We start from the raw sequence: 20,626 nt of genomic DNA on the forward strand, positions 1-20,626 counted from the left end.
GATAACAGAGTAGGCTTTGCCAATAAATCATTACAGGCACTGTTCTCCAACGCTGCCCTCATCAAGCTGAGTGCTGCAAATAACACTTGCCTCAACAGAGATCTAAAATTTCATCCACTTCCTCCCACCAGCGGAGAAGGTGAGGATTTCCTGGTGATTGCCAAAGGCAAGACTTTAAATGGGAAGTACTTCCATCTTTGGGGGGGGGAGAAAAAGAGTTTGCTGCAGAGCGTATTGCAAAATGAGGTAGCTAGCAACATGAGGGCCTCAAACCTGCCCTGGCTAATCCAGGTGCAGTGGTTCAGGAGGGCTGCCATGCCACCAGACCAAGGTTAGGAGACCTGGGGCTCACACGATTCTACAAAGCAGCTCAAAAGCAGGATTAAACTAACTGCAGTGGTTAGGTGGAATAGCAGATAGTACAGACAGTCACTGCCAGGCCTGGCTAGAGCAGCTAAACTCGAAGAAAAGCACACAAGATCCTGTTTCTTCTCACTTCCAAAGGTCACCGCTGCCATAGGGGTGGCAGGTCGAAAGAGCAGGTTATGACAGACATTACATCAGGAAGCGATTCCAGATGCTGCTCCCGGCAGCCACCTGTGCCAAGGAGGTAAAGGGAGCTGCCCTACCAAGGGAGAGGACCTGCTCCTGTCAGGGTCCATCACCAGCCAGCGAATGCTCGCATGGGAGCTGGGGACGGGAGGACCAGGCAGGCCTCCATATGCAAGGGTGGGATGGCTGATGAAGGCAACCAGTGCAACCACTGCTGATCCATCTGCCGTATTGCCGTTTCTAAAGGAACAGGTTCATTCAGTTGGCCACTCAAGCCTGAGAGTACTGGGCTGCTCACATTTTACATGGCTCTCAAGGCAGCAAGTACCTCCACAGTCCCAAGGATTTCCTCCAAAAGCACTGTTTTTTTTTTTTTTTCTTTCTTTCTCAGAGGTGAATCTAAGAGAACTGACACTGTACCCTCCATGGAGAGTACAGGCAAACAGACATGGTTATGGCAGTCATCGTTACGGGTGGCTGTCATCAGCCAGTCCTTTTATCTATGATCTTTTGCAGCCTGCAGACATCTGCAGACCTGGTGTTTCTTGTTCTTCCCTTTTGGATTTCCTCCCCCACTCCAGTTCTCATTAAGTCAACAAACTTACCGATGCTTTAAAAAAAAAAAAAAACACCAAACAAAACAAACAAAAAAAAAAAAACCAAACCAACCCTTGCCAGCTGGGAAGTATTCGGACGTAATATTCAAATTATCAGACAGGGAAAAAAATACCATCAGGCTGATATCAGGCCTGGCATTGATCAGCTGAGCCATGCAGCAACATCCATGAGCATGAGGTCATGATTCAATAACACAGGCAGCAACACTGGCTCTGACAGTCCCCTGTTCAGCCTGATACGATTTGTTCCCTCCGCTCTGCCTCTGGCAACGCGCAACGTGTTAGTTGTGCCAGCTTGTGCTTTTCTGGGTCTGCATCACGGATGTCCCTCTGAAGAGTTATTGTTAACCCAGGTCATTTCAGCAATACGGTTTACTACGCAGCCCCACAAAAACAAGGTGACAGCAAACCACAGGACAGAGACAGAAACTTTTTGGACTTTCTTCCACCAGCACCAAGATCTCTCCCTGCTACAACTGCTCCAAAAGATGCATGCTGTGATGAGACACCATCAGTATTCACCCTTCAGCCGCAGGCAGGTAATTGCCAGCTCAGCTCCCACCTCCCTGCTCGCAGGCAGATGCCGAGAGACGGGTCAGTGCGAGTAAGGCTGTTTGCCAAAGACACACCAACAGAGCCCGGGGCTGGGGCCAGGTCCATCAGCAAAGCACAGCAAAAATCCACCCTCAAGTGCTAGGAATTGCTCATCAATTAGTTTTGCCATATTTCAGTCACAATCATGCGCCTGAAGGAGATGGCAACAAAGGACGTTTCAGAGTGACACAGTAACACAGCCGCAGAATGCACAACACGGTCCAGTTATTCACAGAGCCTGGATTTCAAGTTCTTTTAAGACTATAATTAGCTGTTACAATTACACTGAATATTCAGGAGGGCCAATATGCTTCCTTAAAGTATGGCATTTTATTTCCCTTCTCCTTTCCCAGTTGGCTCTACTTCCTGGTGGCAAAGCCTCAGCTCCAGTGAAGATACAGAAGGTGAGTCTCAAAGCAGGGGAAGCTCTTCTGTGGTCTTAATTCCTCCAATGACTGGTGGTCCCCCAGCCCTCCAAGCAGACAGGGCAGACTGATGGAGCTCTGGATGCTCCCTGGCAATTACACCCAAGGAATTCCTCAGGATTGTGCCTCTGCCCTCCCCCCTGCACCCCCAAACAGCCCAGCGCCTGGCACTGCCACTTAGGGGACATTCCCAATTCTGCTTTCCAAAATGCACATGCCAAGCCTGGCAGCAGAGCCTTTTGGATCTCTTATTTCAATTCACATTGTGCAATGGTGAAATAATGGCATTGTACATCAGAAGCACGCAACTGAGCCAGGCTAAGAAGCCATCCTTCTTAAGGAATAATTAAAGATTTCTGGCAAGGGGCAGAGTGAGGAGTGCCAGCACAGTCCTCGAGCATCTCCTCAATGACTTACACCCAACTTTGCACCTTGTTTTCCAAAATGGGGGGGAAAGAGGAGAAATTGGTGATGGATTAGGTGACGTTTCAAAGCGATGCTATTTTCAGAAAAATACTCCGATACTCATAACTTCTCTCCAAACAGATTTTGCCAAGGCTGCCGCTTTGGTATTTATAGACCACGAGGAAATCAAACATACAACTACACACAAGACTACGCTTGAAGAACAGAGGAAGTAATTTGCTGTGGAACAACTTTCTGCACCCAGTAAAGTTTTTTCTAAGGCTAAAAAGAAAGGAAAATGCCTCTGTGAAATTAAAATATTACAAGAGGTACAGAAGAAAATGTTTCCCCAAGCTACAGAAGCTGCAAGTAGCCAAGAAAGCCTTTTATTTCCAATGTTAAAGTTGATGATGTCTAATCCAGAAGTGAAGAAATATCAAAACAATGTCACTGAAATTTTAAAGCAAAGCAAGAGAGAACCATTTTGGCTCTTATGGGTCTCAGGCTAGAGGTTTTCACTTAAAAAGGGGGATGTGAGTGCTTTTCAGCTGTACGATGCTTTTATAAGCATGTATTAGAAACAATGAGGTGAATTTCTAACACCCCTCCATTACTATCCTGACCTTGCCTGTCCCAAAGGACTTCACGAGCGCATTCCCAACTAGGGAGTGCTGGGAGAGACTTTCACACCACCAACGCCCTGCTGGGATAGGAAAGTGGATTCCACCTCCAGCAGCATTTCCAAAATTAATACCACACACCAGCGACAACACCAAACTCTTGTGGTACCAACTGTTTTAAAAAACAAAACATGAGAATCACCGTTATTACTCTTAGTAGCTCACGACCACTGCATTACTTGGCCTTCACCAGCCTCCAGCACACGCCATGCCACTTCCTGCCTCCACCTGAGCCTTTATTTACAGCCAAAAATCCCATTCAGCCCATCGCTGGGGATTACTATCAGCTAACACACTCCCAGCAACAGGCCCGGTCACCTTTCTCTGCAGCCCAGCATGAATCCAACCCACTTTTTGTCCGGCCCTTTTTTTAAAACAAAAACATTCTGAAACACTTTCCACACAAACACATACAACATGGTGTGAAAGAAGCCCTAATTTCGACCGCAGCTTGGCCACGTAGCCAGGACCTTCCTCACAGCCCCCAGCCTCGGACAATCCACCCGTCAGGGGTAACCCCGAAATACAAACACACACCACCCTCCTGACGGGCCCCACAGGAGGAACCCCCCCGCTGCTCTATCCCAGGCGGGTCCTAGGAAGGACACACCCACACCCCCCCGCACTCTCCTCAGTCCCGGACAGCCCCACGGGAAGACACCTCCCCATCCCAGGGGACACTCAGGAGACCCCCGCCCCGCTCCTCTCTCACGACAGGAAGGGAACATCCCCCCCCCCCCCTTTTATCTCAGGGGACGCCCCAGAAATATCCCCTCCCCGTTTCCCTGTCCCGGGCGGCCGTACAGGAGACTCTACCCCATCCCTGAACGCCGGGAGCCGTCCCCGCTCCGCTCCCGTACTCCGGGAGACCCCCGGGAGCCGCCCCCGCGGCCCCACGCCAGACCTCGCACCCGCGGGCCCCTCCTCTACCAAAGCCCGCCAACCCCGCCCGGTTCCGCCACACCGAGCGCCCGCCCCCTCTCCGCCGCCCCGGACAGCCCTAGGGCCGCGACCGAGCCGGCGGAGCGGAGCGAGGCCGCCCCTCACCTCCTCCACCGCCTCTCCCGCCGCGCCAGGCCCAGCGCAACCACAGCGAGAAACCGGAACTTCCGCCCCCCGCGCAGCAATCTGGGAAGCGAAGTCCCGCCCCGCCGGCCACCACACTACAGCTCCCGCCATGCCCCGCGCCGACAGACTTCGCTTCCCAGCATGCTCCGCGCGGCGGCACGGGGGCTGCCGGGAGTTGTAGTCGCCGGAGGAGACGGACGGCAGCGGCGGGGAGCGGGTGTTGCCTACAGCCCCCATGATTCCGCGGGGCTCGGTCAGGCCCGGCCCGGCCCGGCCCGGTCAGGCCGCGGGGGGCGGTTCCCGCCGGGGCGGGGTGCCGCGATGCCGGGGGCGCCGCGGCGGCCAGGGTCAGGGCCAGGGCGGCAGGCGGTTGCCCGCCGCCGGCCTCGTCCCCCCCGTCCCGCCTAGGTCGTGCCGGGGGGGCTGCCGGGTGACCCTCTCCTTAGCTGGGCTCCGCCGCGCTGCTCGCCCGGGGGCCTCCGGCGCCGCCGACGGGAGGAGCCGCAAAGGTCGGTCCCTGCACCTTGTCCTTCGGGGCTGCGGGGGGTCCCGGGCCTGGCGCTTCCCTAGGACACGTAGGTGCTCCGGGAGCGGTGACACACACACACACACACACCCTCGGGCGCGGGAGGGACCGGGACGGGGGTTCCCCCCGCGGGGATCCCGGGGAGACCCTCACCCGCGGGGAAGGGCAGCGGGCTGGCAGCGGTGCGGCCAGGAGGGGAAGGGTCAGGCCCTAATCCGCAGCCCGGCACCCTCCAGGGCTGTGGTGGGGGTGTCACAGGCTTTTGGGGTCGGGCTCCGACCCCCCTCTCCCCCAGGTGTGGCGTTACCTGCTGGGGTTGGGTGACCCGGGGGGGGCTGGAGGTGTCACGGATCAGAGTCGGGGCTCTGTGAGCCTTCCCACCTAGCTGGTCTCAGAGGCTGGAGAGGCTCTGGCACCGAAGCTGCGGAGGGTCAGCTGCCTTCCTGCTGTTGCTTTTGCTTCTGTGTGTGATCACTTTGGGGCCGGTCTCCCTAGGGGGCTGGAGGCACGGCCAGGCTCTGCCCGAAGGGTTGACCCACAGGGTAGGGGTTTGAGGGGGCTCCCTGCTCGCAGGGTCTTACACCATCTGAGCTGCCGTGGCCTTGGGAGGAGCGTCACCAGCCTGGTCTCATCTCAGCCACCTAATCCAGGCCGAGGAGGGCCATAAAACCCGCCCTTTGCAAACATGAGGCTTCTGGGATAGCTGGTGTGCCAGACCAGCCGCAGCCCCATCTGGGGCCGGCTCCCTTCCCCCTCGCTGCTGGGACGCTGCAGAGGGAGGCTGAGCGGCTTTCCCAGCGCACGGGGGAAATCGGGGCCAAGCCTGGATGAAAGGTGCCAGGGGGCTGGAAGGAGCTGGAGCTGTGGGAGGGAGGAAATCCTGCTGGATTAGAGCAGCTTTCCTGACGTCTCACCAGGGCTCGGTGCTGCCTGCTGAGCCGGCAGGATTGGGCCAAGGATGCTGGCACGCCACTGCTTGAGAGTGGAGCGTTTTGGGACCCGTTTTGTGGGTGAGGGAACAGAAGGGTAATGCTGTGGGTCTCATGCAGGTCCTGCCCCGAGGAATGGCTGCAGATGTCCACAAGAAGAAAGGCTGGGAAGTGCCTAATGGGTCCCTGGCGCCGGGAGATGGGCAGCATGCGGAGCGGTCCGAGAGCCCCACGCCAGGGCTGGCGCAGGGGACGGAGCCAGGTACGGGGCAGAGCTCACTGCAGGGGTAAGCGAAGGGGAAAAAAAATAGCAGCTCCACATTATGCAGGCTGGACCCTCCACAGCCCCACAGGCAGGGGGAGACGGGCCCATTGGTGACTCCCCACCAGCAGGACCCACACCCCTGGGTGCTGCGGGATGGGGAAAGGAGGGCAGGTCCCTCCTTGCAAGCCCCTGTCCCTTTTGCACCCTCCGTCTGCCTGCTGCCTCAGCGTAGGGGACAGGCAGAAGGATGCTGCACAGCCTGTTGTTCCCAGGGGCGGGCCAGGAGGGAGCCATGTTCGTGCACACCCGCTCCTACGAGGACTTGACGAGTCCTGAGGACGGGGCGGCCGCAGTGCGGAGCCCGGAGGAGAGGCGCGGGGAGCAGGCCAAACCAACCAGCATGGAGCAGATCAGCAAGGACTTCAGTGAGCTGAGCACACAGCTCACGGGCATGGCCCTCGACCTGGAGGAGGAGATGAGGCAGAGCAAGGAGGGGAAGCTGGAGCCATCCCCACAGACCACCCGCCGTGACTCGGTGCTGTCAGGCAAGGAGGAGGAGGACGTGACCATGGATGCCTGGCGCATGCACCGGAAGCATGTCTTCGTGCTGAGCGAGGCAGGCAAGCCCGTGTACTCCCGCTACGGCTCTGAGGAGGCCCTCTCCAGCACCATGGGTGTCATGATGGCCCTGGTGTCCTTCCTGGAGGCTGAGAAAAATGCCATCCGGTCCATCCACGCAGGTACCACGCTGGGGGGGGAGTGGGACAGGGGAGTGCCACGGCCAGTCTGGCTGTGCCCCTGCCACCATGGGCCACGTTAGCTGTCCCCAGGGGCAGACTGGTTTCTCGGGGGGAGGCTGCAGCCTGGGTCCCCCTTGCAGCCCCAGGGAGCCAGGCTTACAGGTCTGTCCCCGGCACCCCCGGGGACTCCCTCCCGAGCAGATGGCTACAAGGTGGTCTTCGTGCGGAGGAGCCCGCTGGTGCTGGTGGCAGTGGCACGGACCCGGCAGTCAGAGCAGGAGATTGCCCACGAGCTGCTCTACATCTACTACCAGATCCTGAGCCTGCTCACCTGGACCCAGCTCAACCACATCTTCCAGCAGAAGCAGAACTATGACCTGCGCAGGCTCCTGGCTGGCTCTGAGCGCATCACCGACAACTTGCTGGACCTCATGGCCCATGACCCCAGCTTCCTCATGGGTGCCGTACGCTGCCTGCCCCTGGCCGCCAGCGTTCGGGACGCCGTCAGCACCAGCCTCCAGCAGGCCAAGGCCAAGAGCCTGGTCTTCTCCATCCTCCTGTCAGGGAACCAGCTAGTGTCTCTTGTGAGGAAGAAGGATCAGTTCCTCCACCCCATTGACCTTCATCTGCTCTTCAACCTCATCAGCTCTTCTTCCTCCTTCCGGGAGGGTGAAGCCTGGACTCCCATTTGCCTCCCCAAGTTCAACTCCAGTGGCTTCTTCCATGCCCACATCTCCTACCTGGAGCAGGAGATGGACCTGTGCCTCCTGCTGGTCTCCACCGACCGCGAAGACTTCTTCACTGTCTCCGACTGTAAGCGGCGCTTCCAGGAGCGCCTGCGGCGGCGAGGGGTGCACCACGCTCTGCAGGAGGCCCTGCGCACCCCCTTCTACAGCGTCGCCCAGGTGGGCATCCCCGACCTCCGGCACTTCATCTACAAGTCCAAGAGCTCTGGGCTCTTTACCAGGTGAGGCCCCCGGGAAACCGTCAGACCAAGGCCGTGGCGTGGGGCATCGGGCAACACTTCTCCACAAGTCCCCTTCTCCAGGGGGGCTAACGGGGTGCTGTGTTCCTGCAGCCCTGAGATTGAGGCACCCTACGTGCGGGAGGAGGAGAAGGAAAGGCTCTTGGGGCTCTACCAGTACCTCCACAGCCGGGCTCACAACTCTTCACGCCCTCTGAAGAACATCTACTTCACAGGCCCCCGTGAGAACCTCCTGGCTTGGGTAAGAGCTGTCTGCAGGGTTTGGGTGGACCCGTCTTCTCCAGTCCTGCATGGCGAAGTAAGGGGGTGGTGGCACAACACAGCACCAGCTCTGTGGTCCCCAGGGTGGCCCCCAGCCCATGCCACAGTCCTCCTGGGAGTCAGCCTGCCCCTGTGCACCCCTGTGCCAGGGAGGGACGGGCAGGGATAGCAGCAGGGGGCTGTGCCATGCGCTGTCGTTAACTCCGCAGTGCCCTGGAGAAAATCCACTCTGGGTGCAAACCCTGGGGTTTGGTCCCCCCACTTCTGAGCAAACCAGTTGCCACCCGTTTAGAGTACCCCACTGGCACCCCGTGTCCCTGCACTGTACTGGTGCCCATTCCCAGTAGCCCATGGGGGGAAGATGCAGTGCCAACCTCAAGTGGGGTGCAGATGTGTTCCCAGCGCGTGCCCTGTTTTTTCACCCAGGTAACCAATGCCTTTGAGCTCTACGTATGCTACAGCCCCCTGGGGACCAAGGCTGGTGCCATCAGTGCTGTCAACAAGCTCATGAAGTGGATCCGCAAGGAGGAAGACCGACTATTCATCCTCACGCCCCAGACGTACTGACAGGCATCGCCCAGGGCATGGTGCCAGCCGGGGGAGCCCCCGCTGTGCCGGGGAGTCCATCCCCCAGGGAAGCCCGGGCCGTAAGTCCAGGGGAGAGGGCATGGTGAGACCCCAGAGCATGGGGGAAACCCACCCATGGGACTGTCCAACCTGGGTGTTAGAGACGGGGTGCAGAGCTGCCTGGGGAAGGGGTGAGCAGGACTTTCTCTCATCTACAGGCAGTGCCCCCAGCTGGGGGTTGGGGGGCTGCCCTTCCTCTGTGGCCCTCGAGTTGTGGGGGTCCTGGAGTGGGGCTGCCTGTACCCCAGGTTGCCAGGAGGGAGCTGAGCCCCTGGGTCCTGCTGCCTGTGCCTGGCATCCTCCTTTCTCTGCCGTCCTGTGGCTGTGCCAAGGGTGAGGGTCCCCAGGGGAGATGTGGCAGCACTCAGGGGACCCCTGTGCTGCTGTGCCCGCAGTTGGCGGGTGACAGCACCAAGGCGGGGGACAGGGCTGGCCTGGGACATGCACTGCTCCTCTCCCTGCCCTGGGGAAGCTGGGCCTTAGCAGGTTTGCACTCATGGCGTCTGTGTGAGCCCGGACCCTTCCCACTGTGGCCGTGAGAAGGATGTCCCTGCCGATGTTGCCAGGCAGGGTGACTGGTCATCCTGCCCCAGCCGGGACACTGGGGTCCTGCCCACCTCCCCACGGGGACACAGAGCAGCCCCAGAAAGACTTGGGGTACCGGCCTGCCCGTCAGGGTGCTTGTGGGCCTGTGGTGCTGGCTCCGGGCAGTGGACCCTAAAAGGGCGGCTCAAGCACAGTCCCCTGGAGACCCCTCTGGCATGGGGCCCTGGTGACTCCCCAGCCCAAGGAGGATCTTCCCCTTGGCACAGGGGCACCTGCCCCCCAAAACCAGCCCCTCGAGCCAGCTATGCTGAGCTTGCTGCATGGGGGCCACCTCCTCCCTGGCTGTCCCCAGGTACTGGTGTGGGGCTGAGCGCCCGTGAACGCTGTGGCACACCAGGCACAGCCCAACCCCACATTTTAGGGCTGTCTGCCAAGCGCTGGGACTGGTGTTCAAGGAGGGGCAGAGCCACCAGGGTGGCACCGAGACACCGAGGGAGCTGGGAAGGACCCGGCAGGGCTAGCACAGGGACTCTGCTCCCATATTTATGCTCCTGCCAGAGTGTAATCGCTTGTCTTTGCTCATAAACATTATCTGGACCCTAAGTGAAGTCTTGTCACATTCATGGGTGTCTGCCTGGGCAGGAGCGGCAAACGGCCAAGCTGGGGGGGAAGTTTGGTTCAAGTTTGGGGACGGGACAGCTGCCGGGGAGCAGTGCAAGACAGCCGGGGCTTTACTGGGAGGAGGCAACGCCGGCTGGAGGGTGGGAGCAGCGAAAACCCCGGGGACGGGGCCAGCTAATGTCGAAACCGAGCGGGAGAGGCACAGCCGGAGGAAGGAGCTGTTGGGTAAGGCTCGGGGCCAGCGTAACCGCCGGGCCTTGCACAACGCCGGGCAGGAACCTGGGAGGGCCGAGGCTGGCCAGGTGACGAAGGCAGGGGAGCCCATTTTTGGCATGTTTAGCCCCTCCTGGGACCAAAGTGCCGCCGGCAGCATGAGGCCGTGTGCGCAGCTGGGACCCACAGGCCCACTACCCGAGGGCAACGGGGCACTTGGGAGGACAAACTGGTGCGGTGCATAGAGATGAAAAGCATCTTCCTTCCTGCGTGGGAACAGCGGCAAATCCCAGCAGTGCTGGCAGCTCCTGCTGCCACAGGCAGCCCTTGATAGGGGGGGGATAAAGGGACATGAGACAAAGAATGGGCACAACCAAAATAACCCCCGCAGCTGCACTGTCCCTGCTCTGCCCCCCCCCCCCCAGTTGGAAACCCCGTGCTGAGCCCGCTGCACCCCCCCGGAAAGCCACCCTGCCGGCCTGGAAGTGAGTCGCCAGCGCGGGCAGCTTCGGGGAAGCAGCAATTTCACATGTCAGGGTGTCGACAGCCCCTGCCGCCAGTGTCAGCGGGGCCGCGGGTTGCAGCAGAGGGGCCAACGGGTGCCGATGTGCCCAGACCCCGCATGCACACCCCAGGATGCTGTCAGCTGCCTCCCAAGCCACAGGGACCCTCCGATGGCCACCAGCTCGGCGCTGGGCTGCGAGGGGCACCCGAGGCATCGTGCCAGCCCAACATCCCGTGTCCTGATCAGGGGCCCCTCTCACCTGCGTCCCTCTGGGGCACCGTGCCCACCCGAGCTCGTCCCTCAAGGATGCCCAGCGAGCCTCCGGGCACCCCCGGGACCGTGTGCCCCCATCGGGCTGAGCATCCCCGTGCTGCCTGTGCCGGTGCCGGCCCTCGGGGAGCCCCACGCAGCCCCGGGGGCCGGGCCCGTCCGATCCCGCCCGCCCCGTCCCGCCCCGTCCCGTCCCGTCCCGTCCTGCCTCGCCTGCTCCGGCACGGCCCGGCCCCGCTCCGCTCCGCCCCGGCACGGCACGGCACGGCACGGTACGGCAGCGCCCAGGTGAGCTCTCGGCACCGGACCGGGACGGGGCGGCCCCGGGGAGGGGCGGGCGGGGGCAGGCGGACCCCACGGGGACCCCGGCTGGGGACCGCTGCCGGCCCCGGTGAACTCGTGGGACGGAGGGGGGGTGTCCGCCCCCGGGGGGCTACGTCGCGTTCTTTGTCCCTGGGGGCTGGCAGGGGACTTGTCCCAGTCCCGCGGGGATCCCCCGTCCCCATTGCTGTCCCTGGGGGCTGGCGGGGGTCCCCACCCCCGGCCCGGCCCCAGGGGGGCACTCAGGGTCCCCCGTCCCCAGGAGGGGGCACGGCGGGGTTGCCCCCGGGGGCAGGTGAGGGTGCCTGGGAGGTGGTAGCAGGCAGGATTTCTCCCCCCTGCTGCGGGGCAGTTTGGCTTCACCTCCCGCTTATGGAAAAGGGTCGGTGTGGCTGATCGTCTCCCGGAAGCACCCGTCGTGGTCTGGCCCCGGGGGACCCCGGCACCCCCTGTCCCACACACAGCTGTGGCAGCGCGCCAGGGTCCTCACCTAAACAAAGTGGGTAAAGCCCTTTCTCCTTTATCCCAGCAGATGCGATGGTGACCTGTCTTCCATGCGTCCCGACCCCACTCGGTGCTGAGCACCTTCCATAAGCCCGCACCGGTGGCACTGCGCAGCATGGGGCTGTCGTGCCATGTGTGCCTCTTGCTGACGCTCACCCTGTCCTCACTGGGCACCAGCACCTGGCAGTGCCCCCGCATCCCTTACAGCTCCACCAGGAACTTCTCCGTCCCCTACGAGTTGCCCAGTCTCGACGCCGGCAGCCCCGTGCAGAACGTCGCCGTCTTCACCGACTCCTCCAGGCCAGCTGCCATCTTTGTTGCCATTCGCAACCGCATCCTGCTGGCCACCCCTGAGCTGCGCATCCTCTCCGTCCTCATCACTGGCCCGGTGGGCAGCGCCGAGTGCGAGATCTGCCGCCTGTGCCCAGCCACCACGGATGGCCCCGAGGACACGGACAATGTCCTGCTGCTGCTGGACCCACTGGAGCCGTGGCTGTACAGCTGCGGCACGGCGCAGCACGGGCTGTGCTACCAGCACCAGCTGGAGGTGTGGGACGGCAAGGTGGCCATCACAACCACACGCTGCCTGTACTCAGCCACGGGCAACAGCCCCGCGTACTGCCCCGACTGCGTGGCCAGCCCCCTGGGGACCAGTGCCACTGTGGTGGCCACCCTCTATGCCTCTTTCTTCTACCTCGGCTCTACCGTCAACAGCAGCGTGGCGGCACGGTATAGCCCACAATCGGTGTCGGTCCGCAGGCTGAAGGGCACCTTGGACGGGTTTTCGGATGACTTCCAGTGGCTGACGGTGCTGCCGCAATACCGGGACAACTACACCATCCACTACGTGTACTCCTTTGACGATGGGAACCACGTCTACTTCCTAACGGTGCAGCCGGAGCGGCCGGCCTCAGCGGCGTACCACACACGCCTGGTGCGTCTCAGTGCCCGCGAGCACGACCTCCGCCGCTACCGCGAGCTCGTCCTCGACTGCCGCTTCGAGTCCAAGAGGCGGCGGCGCAGTGTCGAAGGGGACACAGAGCGCGACGTCACCTACAACGTGCTGCAGGCTGCCCACGCCGCCCTCCCCGGCGCCCGCCTGGCCCGAGAACTCGGCATCAACGACACCGACATGGTGCTCTTCGGCGCCTTTGCCGAGAGCTGGCCGGAGAGCCGATTGCCGCGGGAGGACTCGGCCGTCTGCGCCTTCCCCCTCCGCCTCCTCAACCAGGCCATGGAGGAGGGCATGGAGAAGTGCTGCGGCACCGGGAACCAGCCGCTGCTGCGGGGGCTCAGCTTCTTCCAACCGGTGCAGTACTGCCCGCACAACGTGAGTCCTCCGCCCCGCACCGCGTCCATCCCGGGGGACCCAGGGGTCAGCTGGGACACGGGGAGGTGGATCTGGGGTGCCGGGAAGCGCCGGGAAAGTGGGGTGGACTGGGGGAGGGGGTGGGTTGGGCAGGGGGAGAGCGGCATCACCCAGCTGTGAGTCAGCCCCACCAGCCGCCCGACGAGGAGGTAGGGTGCTGGCGAGGATCCGGCCGCGCTCCCCACCCCGGGCACCCCGTGCTGGCTTGAGCTGTGTGCCACAGACACGCGTCCTGGCACACGGGCGCACCGCCGCTCGCCGTGCACCGTGCCGAAATTCCCTCTCCTCAGTGTGGCTGCCCCGGCTGCGGCCCCCGTGGTGACTGTCCCCACCACCGGGTTGTTGACGGCCACCCTCTGCAGCTTGTTTGTGTGTGCGGGGGACGGGGAAGCCACGGGGCCACGGTGCTCCTGCCTTGCCCCCCCCCGCCGTCCCCGGGGCCACCGCCTTCTCTGGGCAAATAAACCGCAGGCGGAAGCACAATTAGTCATCGAGGTTTCTCGTCTGCCGCAGCCGCCGCGGGGCAGGAACATGGTGTCCCGGGGACAAGCCCCAGCATGGCTGGGACGGGGATGGGTGGGTGGCCCGGCAGGGCCCCCTCTGCAGGCAGGGTCCCGCCAAGCACCCGTGACATGAGTTTTGGGGTTCTCAGCCAGGCGCGGAACGAGGTGCCGCCAAATCCCCTCGTCTTCCCGCATGCGGAGCAGACAGCTCACTGCCGCTGACTCACACCGCTGGCAGGGCGAGCAGGGAGGGGACCCCTGGCCCCGAGCATCGGTGGGGGGGGCAGCGGGGACCCTTTGGTGCCTGCTGTCCTCCTTTATCCCCAGTCCCCCCACCCAGCCCCGGGGATGGGGAGGGCTGCCATTCGGCTGCCTGCCCTGCGGTGCCAGCACCAATAACCACATCCAGATGGGGCGGGAGGGGAGGGCAGGAGCTGACGCCGCACGGGGGCTGCGGGAGGGGCCGCGGATGTGGTTTTTTCCCCAAAAAGTTTTCCCAGCCCGGAGGGGAGTTTGGGCAACCGGGCGCTCCCTGAAATATCTCACAGCTGGAGCTGGTGCTCACCCATGAGGGTATGGGTGGGTGGGGGTCCTGGGGCTGGCTTCAGGCACCCAACCCATACTTGGCTGCAGGTGAATCTCTCGGCCCCGGTGGTCAACACCAGCTGCTGGGACCAGCCCACCCTCGTCCCCGCCACCTCCTATAAGGTGGACCTGTTCAACGGGCACCTGGCCGGTGTCCTCCTCACCTCCATCTTCGTCACCGCCCTGGGGGATGTCACCGTGGCCCACTTGGGCACAGCAGAGGGACGCATCTTCCAGGTGGGACGGGGTGCTGTGTGGGGTGGGGGGCTGCTGGCAGGGTGGGGGATGCGCTCAGCCCCCTGCTCTGCTCCACTGCAGATGGTGCTCCAGCGCTCCAGCTCCTACCTCCTCACCTTGGCCAACTTCTCCCTGGGGGAGCCGGGGCCGGTGCGGGGTGCCATGGGGCTGCAGAACAAGTCGCTGTTCTTCACCGTCGGCACCAAGGTGAGTGGAGGGGTCCTGGGGGCACGGGGTGGGTGCTGTGCCCCACGCGCCCCGCTCGCCTCCGCTCTCCATCCGCAGGTGTGGCACCTGAATGTCACCGGCCCCGGCTGCCGTCACTTCTCCACCTGCCAGCGCTGCCTGCGGGCCGAGCACTTCATGGGCTGTGGCTGGTGCGGGGACGGATGCACGCGCCGCCATGAGTGCGCCGGCTCCTGGGTCCAGGACAGCTGCCCGCCCGTCCTCACTGACGTAGGTCTGCGCCGGTGTCCCCTCCTGCACCCTGCAGCACCCGGGCACTCGGATGGGGAGGAAGGTGGCAAATGAGGTGGCACGTGGCGGGACCTTTGCTCTGGCCAGAGACCCCCTCCCCAGGATGGCTGTTGTACCCCTCGGGAAGGGGCTCTCCAAACCTGTGGCGGTCACCGGGCTTTCGGGGCTGGGGGTGACTTGGGTGCCTCTCCCACAGTTCCACCCCCGGAGCGCCCCGCTGCAGGGCCAGACACGGGTGACGCTGTGCGGCATGACCTTCCGCTCCCACCTGGACCCTGACCCCCTCCGCAGCCCCCCCGGCGCCTACCGGGTGACGGTGGGACAGCGAAGCTGTGCTGTGATTCCAGAGGAGAGCCGGAGTCACAGGTGTGCCACAGTGCTGGGGGGGGTGACGGCAGCAGAGAGAGGTCCGGGGCGACCCCTCCAGCTTGGGGCTGACCCCCCCATCACCGTCCCACAGACCCCTGCCCACCTCCCGCCGCAAGGACTTTGTGGATGTGCTGGTGTGCAAGCTGGAGCCAGGGGGCCCGGCAGCGGTAGGGGGCCCAGCTGATGTGGTGCTCACCGTGGAGGAACCTGCCAGACCCTCCAGCTTCCACGTTCAAGGCTCGGCCACCCTCGGTGGCTTCACCTTTGTGGTACGACTGGTCACCCCTGGCAGGGTTTGGGAGGGGGGGATGTTGGCTCACCCACCCCCCCACCAACACTGTCTCTGCCCAGGAGCCCCACATCAGCACCCTGCACCCCCCGTTTGGACCCCGGGGGGGTGGCACCCACCTCTCGCTCGGCGGCACCCACCTCTCGGCAGGGAGCAGCTGGCGTGTGACGGTCAATGGCTCCGAGTGCCCCCTGGCCGGGCAGCCCAGGTACGCCCCTGCCCTCGCCAGGCACAGTGGGGTCCCTGGCACGGGGACGGGGACGGGATCTCCCCCGCAGTCCTGCTGTCCCCTACAGCCACGGCCACTGTGTCCCCCAGGCAGGGCGATGGGGTGATTCGGTGCACCATTCCCGCCGCCGGTGGCCTGGGCGCAGCCTGGGTGGCCCTGTGGATCGATGGGGAGCAGTTCCCGGCCCCCCTGCCCTTCCAGTACCGCCCTGACCCCCTCGTTTCGGCCGTCATCCCCATCTGCAGCTTTGAGTGAGTGCGTGGGCTCCCTTCCCCTGGGAGGGGACAGCCCCTGGCTGGGCTGGATGAGGTGCTGGGGACTGCGTGCACCCCAGGGACCACGTGCACCCCAGGGAACACATGCGCTTTGGGGACCACGTGCACCCTGGGGACCACGTGCACCCTGGGGATCACAGGCGCCCCAGGGACCACGTACACCTTGGGAATCACGTGCAGCCTGGGGACCACGTGTACCCTGGGACCCTGACCCTTCCCCGCCGCAGGGGCTCGATGCTCACCATCATCGGCACCCACCTGGACTCGGTGTATCGCGCCAAGGTCCGCTTTGAAGCCAGCGGCGTGAGGACTGAAGCCGCAGTAAGTGCTGGGGTGGGAGGACATCACCCCGCAGTCCTGTCCTCCTGTCCCCATCCCCGGGCATCGTGCTGCACCGGCACCCAGCGTCTCCCCCGCCCGCAGGACTGCGAGAGCCCGCGGGCGCCAGAGCGGCTGCTGTGCCACAGCCCGGCCTTCCCCTTCGAGAGCAAGGTGGAGACGGCGACGGGGAACCTGAGCGTGCTGCTGGACGGCGCCGCCAGCCGCTGGCTCTTCCGCCTCCGCTACTACCCCCGGCCCAAGGTCTACCACTTCGAAAACAAGGACCGGTGTCTCCGCCTCAAGCCCGGTGACGACGAGATCGAAGTGCACGTACGTGGGGCAATAGGGTGAGCCAGCCGGGGGGGTCCCTCCGCCGGGACCCCCGGGCTCAGGGCACTGTGTCCGGGCAGCAACTGGGGCTGGACGCTGTGGCCGCCTGCATGAATATCACCATGACGGTGGGGGGCCGGGACTGCCACCCCAACGTGCTGAAGAATGAGGTGACATGCCGCCTGCCCCATGAGATGCGCCTGCCCCCGGATGGAGCCCCCGTGGAGGTAAGTACCCCCCACACACACCTCGGGGTGTGCGATCTCCCCCCTGGTGTCTCCCACCCCGTCCCTGCTGAGTCCGTGCTCCCCCAGGTCTGCATAAACGGCGCCTGCGAGGACCTGGGCTGGGTGCTGCCCCCCACCACCTCGCTGGACCTGGCCGCCAGCCTGGCCCTGGGCACCGGTGTCACCTTCCTGGTCTGCTGCATCCTGGCCGCTGTGCTGCTCCGCTGGCGCTGGAGGAAGAGGAGGGGTGAGTGCCACACTCGCCAGGCGCCCCGCTGACACCCAGCCCCCCGCCGTGCCACCCCCTGCCCACCCCGCTGCCGCCTGCAGGGACGGAGAACCTGGAGATGCTGGTGCAGCCTGGCCGCAGCGACCCCCCCGCCACCACCCAGCGCCCCGGCGTCGACTACAGGGAGGTGCTGGGTAAGTAAGGTGTCACCAGCGGGTGGATGTCATGGTTTGGGTGCTGGGTGCCTGCCCAGCCCTCACCCTGCCTCTACCTGTCCCGGCAGTGCTGCCCACGGCAGGCAGTCCTGGACCACCGGGGCGCCGGGCACGATTTGCCGGTACTGGTGCCAGTGCCGGTGCCAGTGCCGGTGCTGGTGCCGGCATGGCAGGCGGCGGCTCCCCCACGCCCCTGCTCAGGGCCACATCCTGCTGCCTGGAGGACCTGCGGCCAGAGCTACTGCAGGAGGTGAAGGACATCCTCATCCCTGAGGAGCGGCTCATCACCCACCGCCACCAGGTCATCGGCAAAGGTGACATTGCTCCCCCATTGGGTTGTGGCATCGCCCTCTCACCCTGTGCGGTGCCAGCATCATGCCACCTGTCCCCACAGGGCACTTTGGCAGCGTCTACCATGGCACCTACATGGACCCACTGCTGGGGGACCTCCACTGCGCTGTCAAGTCCCTGAACCGTGAGTAGCGCCCGCTCCCATGGCATGGTCCCATGGCATGGCATGGCGGTGGGGCACTCCACAGCTTGGCTCTTGGTAGGTATCACGGACGTGGAGGAGGTGGAGGAGTTCCTGCGCGAGGGCATCCTCATGAAGAGCTTCCACCACCCCCAGGTGCTCTCGCTGCTAGGGGTGTGCCTGCCCCGCCACGGGCTGCCCCTTGTCGTCCTGCCCTACATGCGCCATGGGGACCTGCGACACTTCATCCGTGCCCAGGAGCGGGTACGGGGGCAGCCTGGGGAGTGGGGCATGGCAGGGGGCCAAGGTCGCCCCGCTCACTGCTCCCGCCCCACAGAGCCCCACGGTGAAGGACCTCATCGGCTTCGGGCTGCAGGTGGCCCTGGGCATGGAGTACCTGGCCCAGAAGAAGTTCGTGCATCGGGACCTGGCAGCCAGGAACTGCATGTGAGTGTGGCCATGTCCACCGGAACCCCACCATGGGGTCACCCCATGGACCCAGGGCTGGACATGGGGGGTGCTGCCTGGTGGCTCCCCTTATAATGGTGTCCCCACAGGCTGGATGAGACGCTGACAGTGAAGGTGGCTGACTTCGGGCTGGCGCGGGACGTGTTCGGCAAGGAGTATTACAGCATCCAGCAGCACCGCCACGCCAAGCTGCCCGTCAAGTGGATGGCGCTGGAGAGCCTCCAGACCCAAAAATTCACCACCAAGTCGGATGTGGTAGGCATGACCCCCATCCCTGTCCCCCATTCCCATCCCACCCACCCACTCCATGGCACCTCTCTGCTCGGCAGTGGTCCTTCGGGGTGCTCATGTGGGAGCTGCTGACACGGGGGGCATCACCGTACCCCGGGGTGGACCCCTACGACATGGCCCGCTACCTGCTGCGGGGGAGGCGCCTGCCGCAGCCCCAACACTGCCCTGACACCCTGTGAGTGGGACGAGGGGGTGAGCAGGGTGGCAGCGGGGGGGTCCTTGGGGGGCTACCGGTGCTGACGGGTGTGTTGGGGACAGGTACAGGGTGATGCTGAGCTGCTGGGCGCCGGCACCCGAGGAGAGACCGTCCTTCACAGGGCTGGTGGGCGAGCTGGAGCGTGTCCTGGCCACGCTGGAGGACAAGCACTACGTCAACTTGGCCATCACCTACATCAACTTGGAGCGTGGCCCCCCTTTCCCCCCCGCCCCCCCAGGGCAGCTGCCCGATGGTGAGGACGAGGATAACGAGGAGGAGGAGGAGGAGGAGGAGGAAGAAGAGGAGGAGGACACGGCCGTGGGCTGAGGGGGTGCTCTGCACCGAGGGGGCTCCGGGACCCCCATACGCTGCGGGCACGCTCCCCCTAGGGGGGATGCAGCGTGCAGCCGGGTGCTATGGGGCACCCTCCCTATGGGATGGGTGCTGGGAGGCAGCTGGGTGCTGTGGGGTGCTCTCCGCACCCTGCTGGGTGCTCCCCAGGCTTGGTCCCACACCAGTGGAATGCGGTGGGGCTCGGTGCTGCACCGACTGGGTGCTGGGGGGCTCAGCCCCACACTGATGAGGCTGTGCTGTGGGGCCCCGGCTCAGCCCCAGCAACTGCCGTGGGGTGGCTTGACCCACCCAGGGCTCCCGTGGGGTTTCCAGCCCTTTAGCTGCTCAAATCGCTCATTAAAAACTAATTATATTTTTTTTCCCAGGCTGGGGTTATGTCTTTGGGGTGGGGGGGGGGCGGAGGTGCCCCGGGTTGGCAGCACCCCTGTCCCCCTGCATGGGGTGGGCTCACTGCCCCGTGTCTCATCCTCCCACGGGGGGGGTACCAACCTCGTGGGGGGCCACGGGCAAGGGTGCACCCACCGTTCCCGTGCCAGCCACGGGAGGGCACCTGCACACCGAGGCTGGCATGGCCACCCCGGTGCCCGCCACGCCGGGGCCACCCTACGCACCCTGGGTCCTGCCACGGCCCCCTGCGCTTGTGGGGGACCCAGGCATCCCACAGGTGATGCCGGCACCAAGAAAAAGGATTTTCCTAAAAATCCCCCTCCCACCCTCTTCAGCTGTGGTTAAATATAGCCCTGGCGGCTCCACCGGCAGCTCTGCCAGCCGGGGTGGGCTCGAGGTGTCCACCGCGCTGCGTGGCTACGGTGGGCCGTGGGGCGTGAGACAGCATGAGGAACACCGTCCTCTCGGGTGGGCGTCATGGTGCCCCTGGGGTGACGGGATGATGGGTGCCTGGGCATGGGGTGGGGGTGCCCTTGGGTTGACGAGTACCCAGAGGTGGGATCACAGCGCTGCTGGTGTCACAGAGCCCAGGGCATGGCATTACAGCGTCCCCAGCACCAAGGTGCCCATGGGACCGCAGTGCCCAGGACATGGGATCACAGTGGCGTATGCAGTGGCACGCAGCCCACAGTGCCCCCCACCCCTGCCTACCCTTGCCTGCCTGCACCGGGGCCCCGCTGGGAGGTTGCTGCATGGTGACCAAGTGTCGTTACCAACCTCACCTAATTACACCCTAATTACTTCTGCCACTGCCCATGCAGGGGATGCTCTGCTTGTGCGGCAGTCGGTGCAGCTTGTGCCCCGTGGTGTGCCCAGAGACTGGCACTGAGGCTGCCCCACAGAAGGGGATGGTGGCTGAGCTCCCCCCATCCCCCCCGATGCTTTCTCCACTCCTTCTCCTGGCAGCGGCGGCAGATGTCACATCTGCGAGGAGCTCATCCTGACAAGGAGGCCCCCTCTGCCCCAATTCCGGGGCAAAAATCCCCTAGAACAAGATATTGGAAAAGAGGAGGAGAGGGCAGTGATGGGCATCACCCCCTGACTGTGCATCCAGAGCTCGGGATGGGGGGCGAGGACAGGATTTGGGGA

At 63.7% G+C, this 20,626-nt stretch overlaps 2 protein-coding genes across 3 annotated transcripts; both read left to right on the plus strand.

The window, feature by feature from the left end:
* Nucleotides 1–4,644: 4,644 nt before the first annotated feature.
* On the plus strand, nt 4,645–9,812 carry MON1A (MON1 homolog A, secretory trafficking associated). 2 transcript variants are annotated; one of them, XM_082487804.1, is made up of 6 exons: nt 4,645–4,850; nt 5,917–6,058; nt 6,334–6,801; nt 7,003–7,768; nt 7,880–8,027; nt 8,474–9,812. In XM_082487804.1, exons 2-6 carry the CDS (start codon nt 5,932–5,934, stop codon nt 8,612–8,614), a joined length of 1,650 nt encoding a protein of 549 aa, XP_082343930.1. In that variant the 5' UTR covers nt 4,645–4,850; nt 5,917–5,931; the 3' UTR covers nt 8,615–9,812. The 2 variants fall into 2 exon arrangements, with proteins under 2 accessions (XP_082343930.1, XP_082343929.1); XM_082487803.1 differs by lacking the exon at nt 4,645–4,850 and having other exon boundaries at nt 5,900–6,058.
* Nucleotides 9,813–11,769: 1,957 nt separating this feature from the next.
* On the plus strand, nt 11,770–19,419 carry MST1R (macrophage stimulating 1 receptor; the record flags this gene model as incomplete). Its single annotated transcript, XM_082487867.1, has 20 exons — nt 11,770–12,984; nt 14,160–14,348; nt 14,430–14,555; nt 14,634–14,804; nt 15,022–15,191; nt 15,286–15,463; nt 15,546–15,691; nt 15,802–15,963; nt 16,215–16,308; nt 16,411–16,638; nt 16,719–16,865; nt 16,953–17,112; nt 17,196–17,288; nt 17,378–17,623; nt 17,704–17,784; nt 17,864–18,045; nt 18,119–18,228; nt 18,339–18,504; nt 18,579–18,715; nt 18,799–19,419. 20 exons carry the CDS (start codon nt 11,770–11,772, stop codon nt 19,061–19,063), a joined length of 4,266 nt encoding a protein of 1,421 aa, XP_082343993.1. The 3' UTR covers nt 19,064–19,419.
* Nucleotides 19,420–20,626: the final 1,207 nt, after the last annotated feature.

Source organism: Vanellus vanellus (genome assembly GCF_965231255.1).
Source record: "Vanellus vanellus genome assembly, chromosome: 9".
Taxonomy (NCBI): domain Eukaryota; kingdom Metazoa; phylum Chordata; class Aves; order Charadriiformes; family Charadriidae; genus Vanellus; species Vanellus vanellus.

Coding starts and splice junctions, on each gene's coding strand:
- MON1A (XM_082487803.1), top strand. CDS start 5,911: ATGCAGGTCCTGCCCCGAGGAATGGCTGCAGATGTCCACAAGAAGAAA. Junction 7,769..7,879: donor AGCTCTGGGCTCTTTACCAG/GTGAGGCCCCCG, acceptor GTGTTCCTGCAG/CCCTGAGATTGAGGCACCCT. Junction 8,028..8,473: donor GTGAGAACCTCCTGGCTTGG/GTAAGAGCTGTC, acceptor TTTTTCACCCAG/GTAACCAATGCCTTTGAGCT.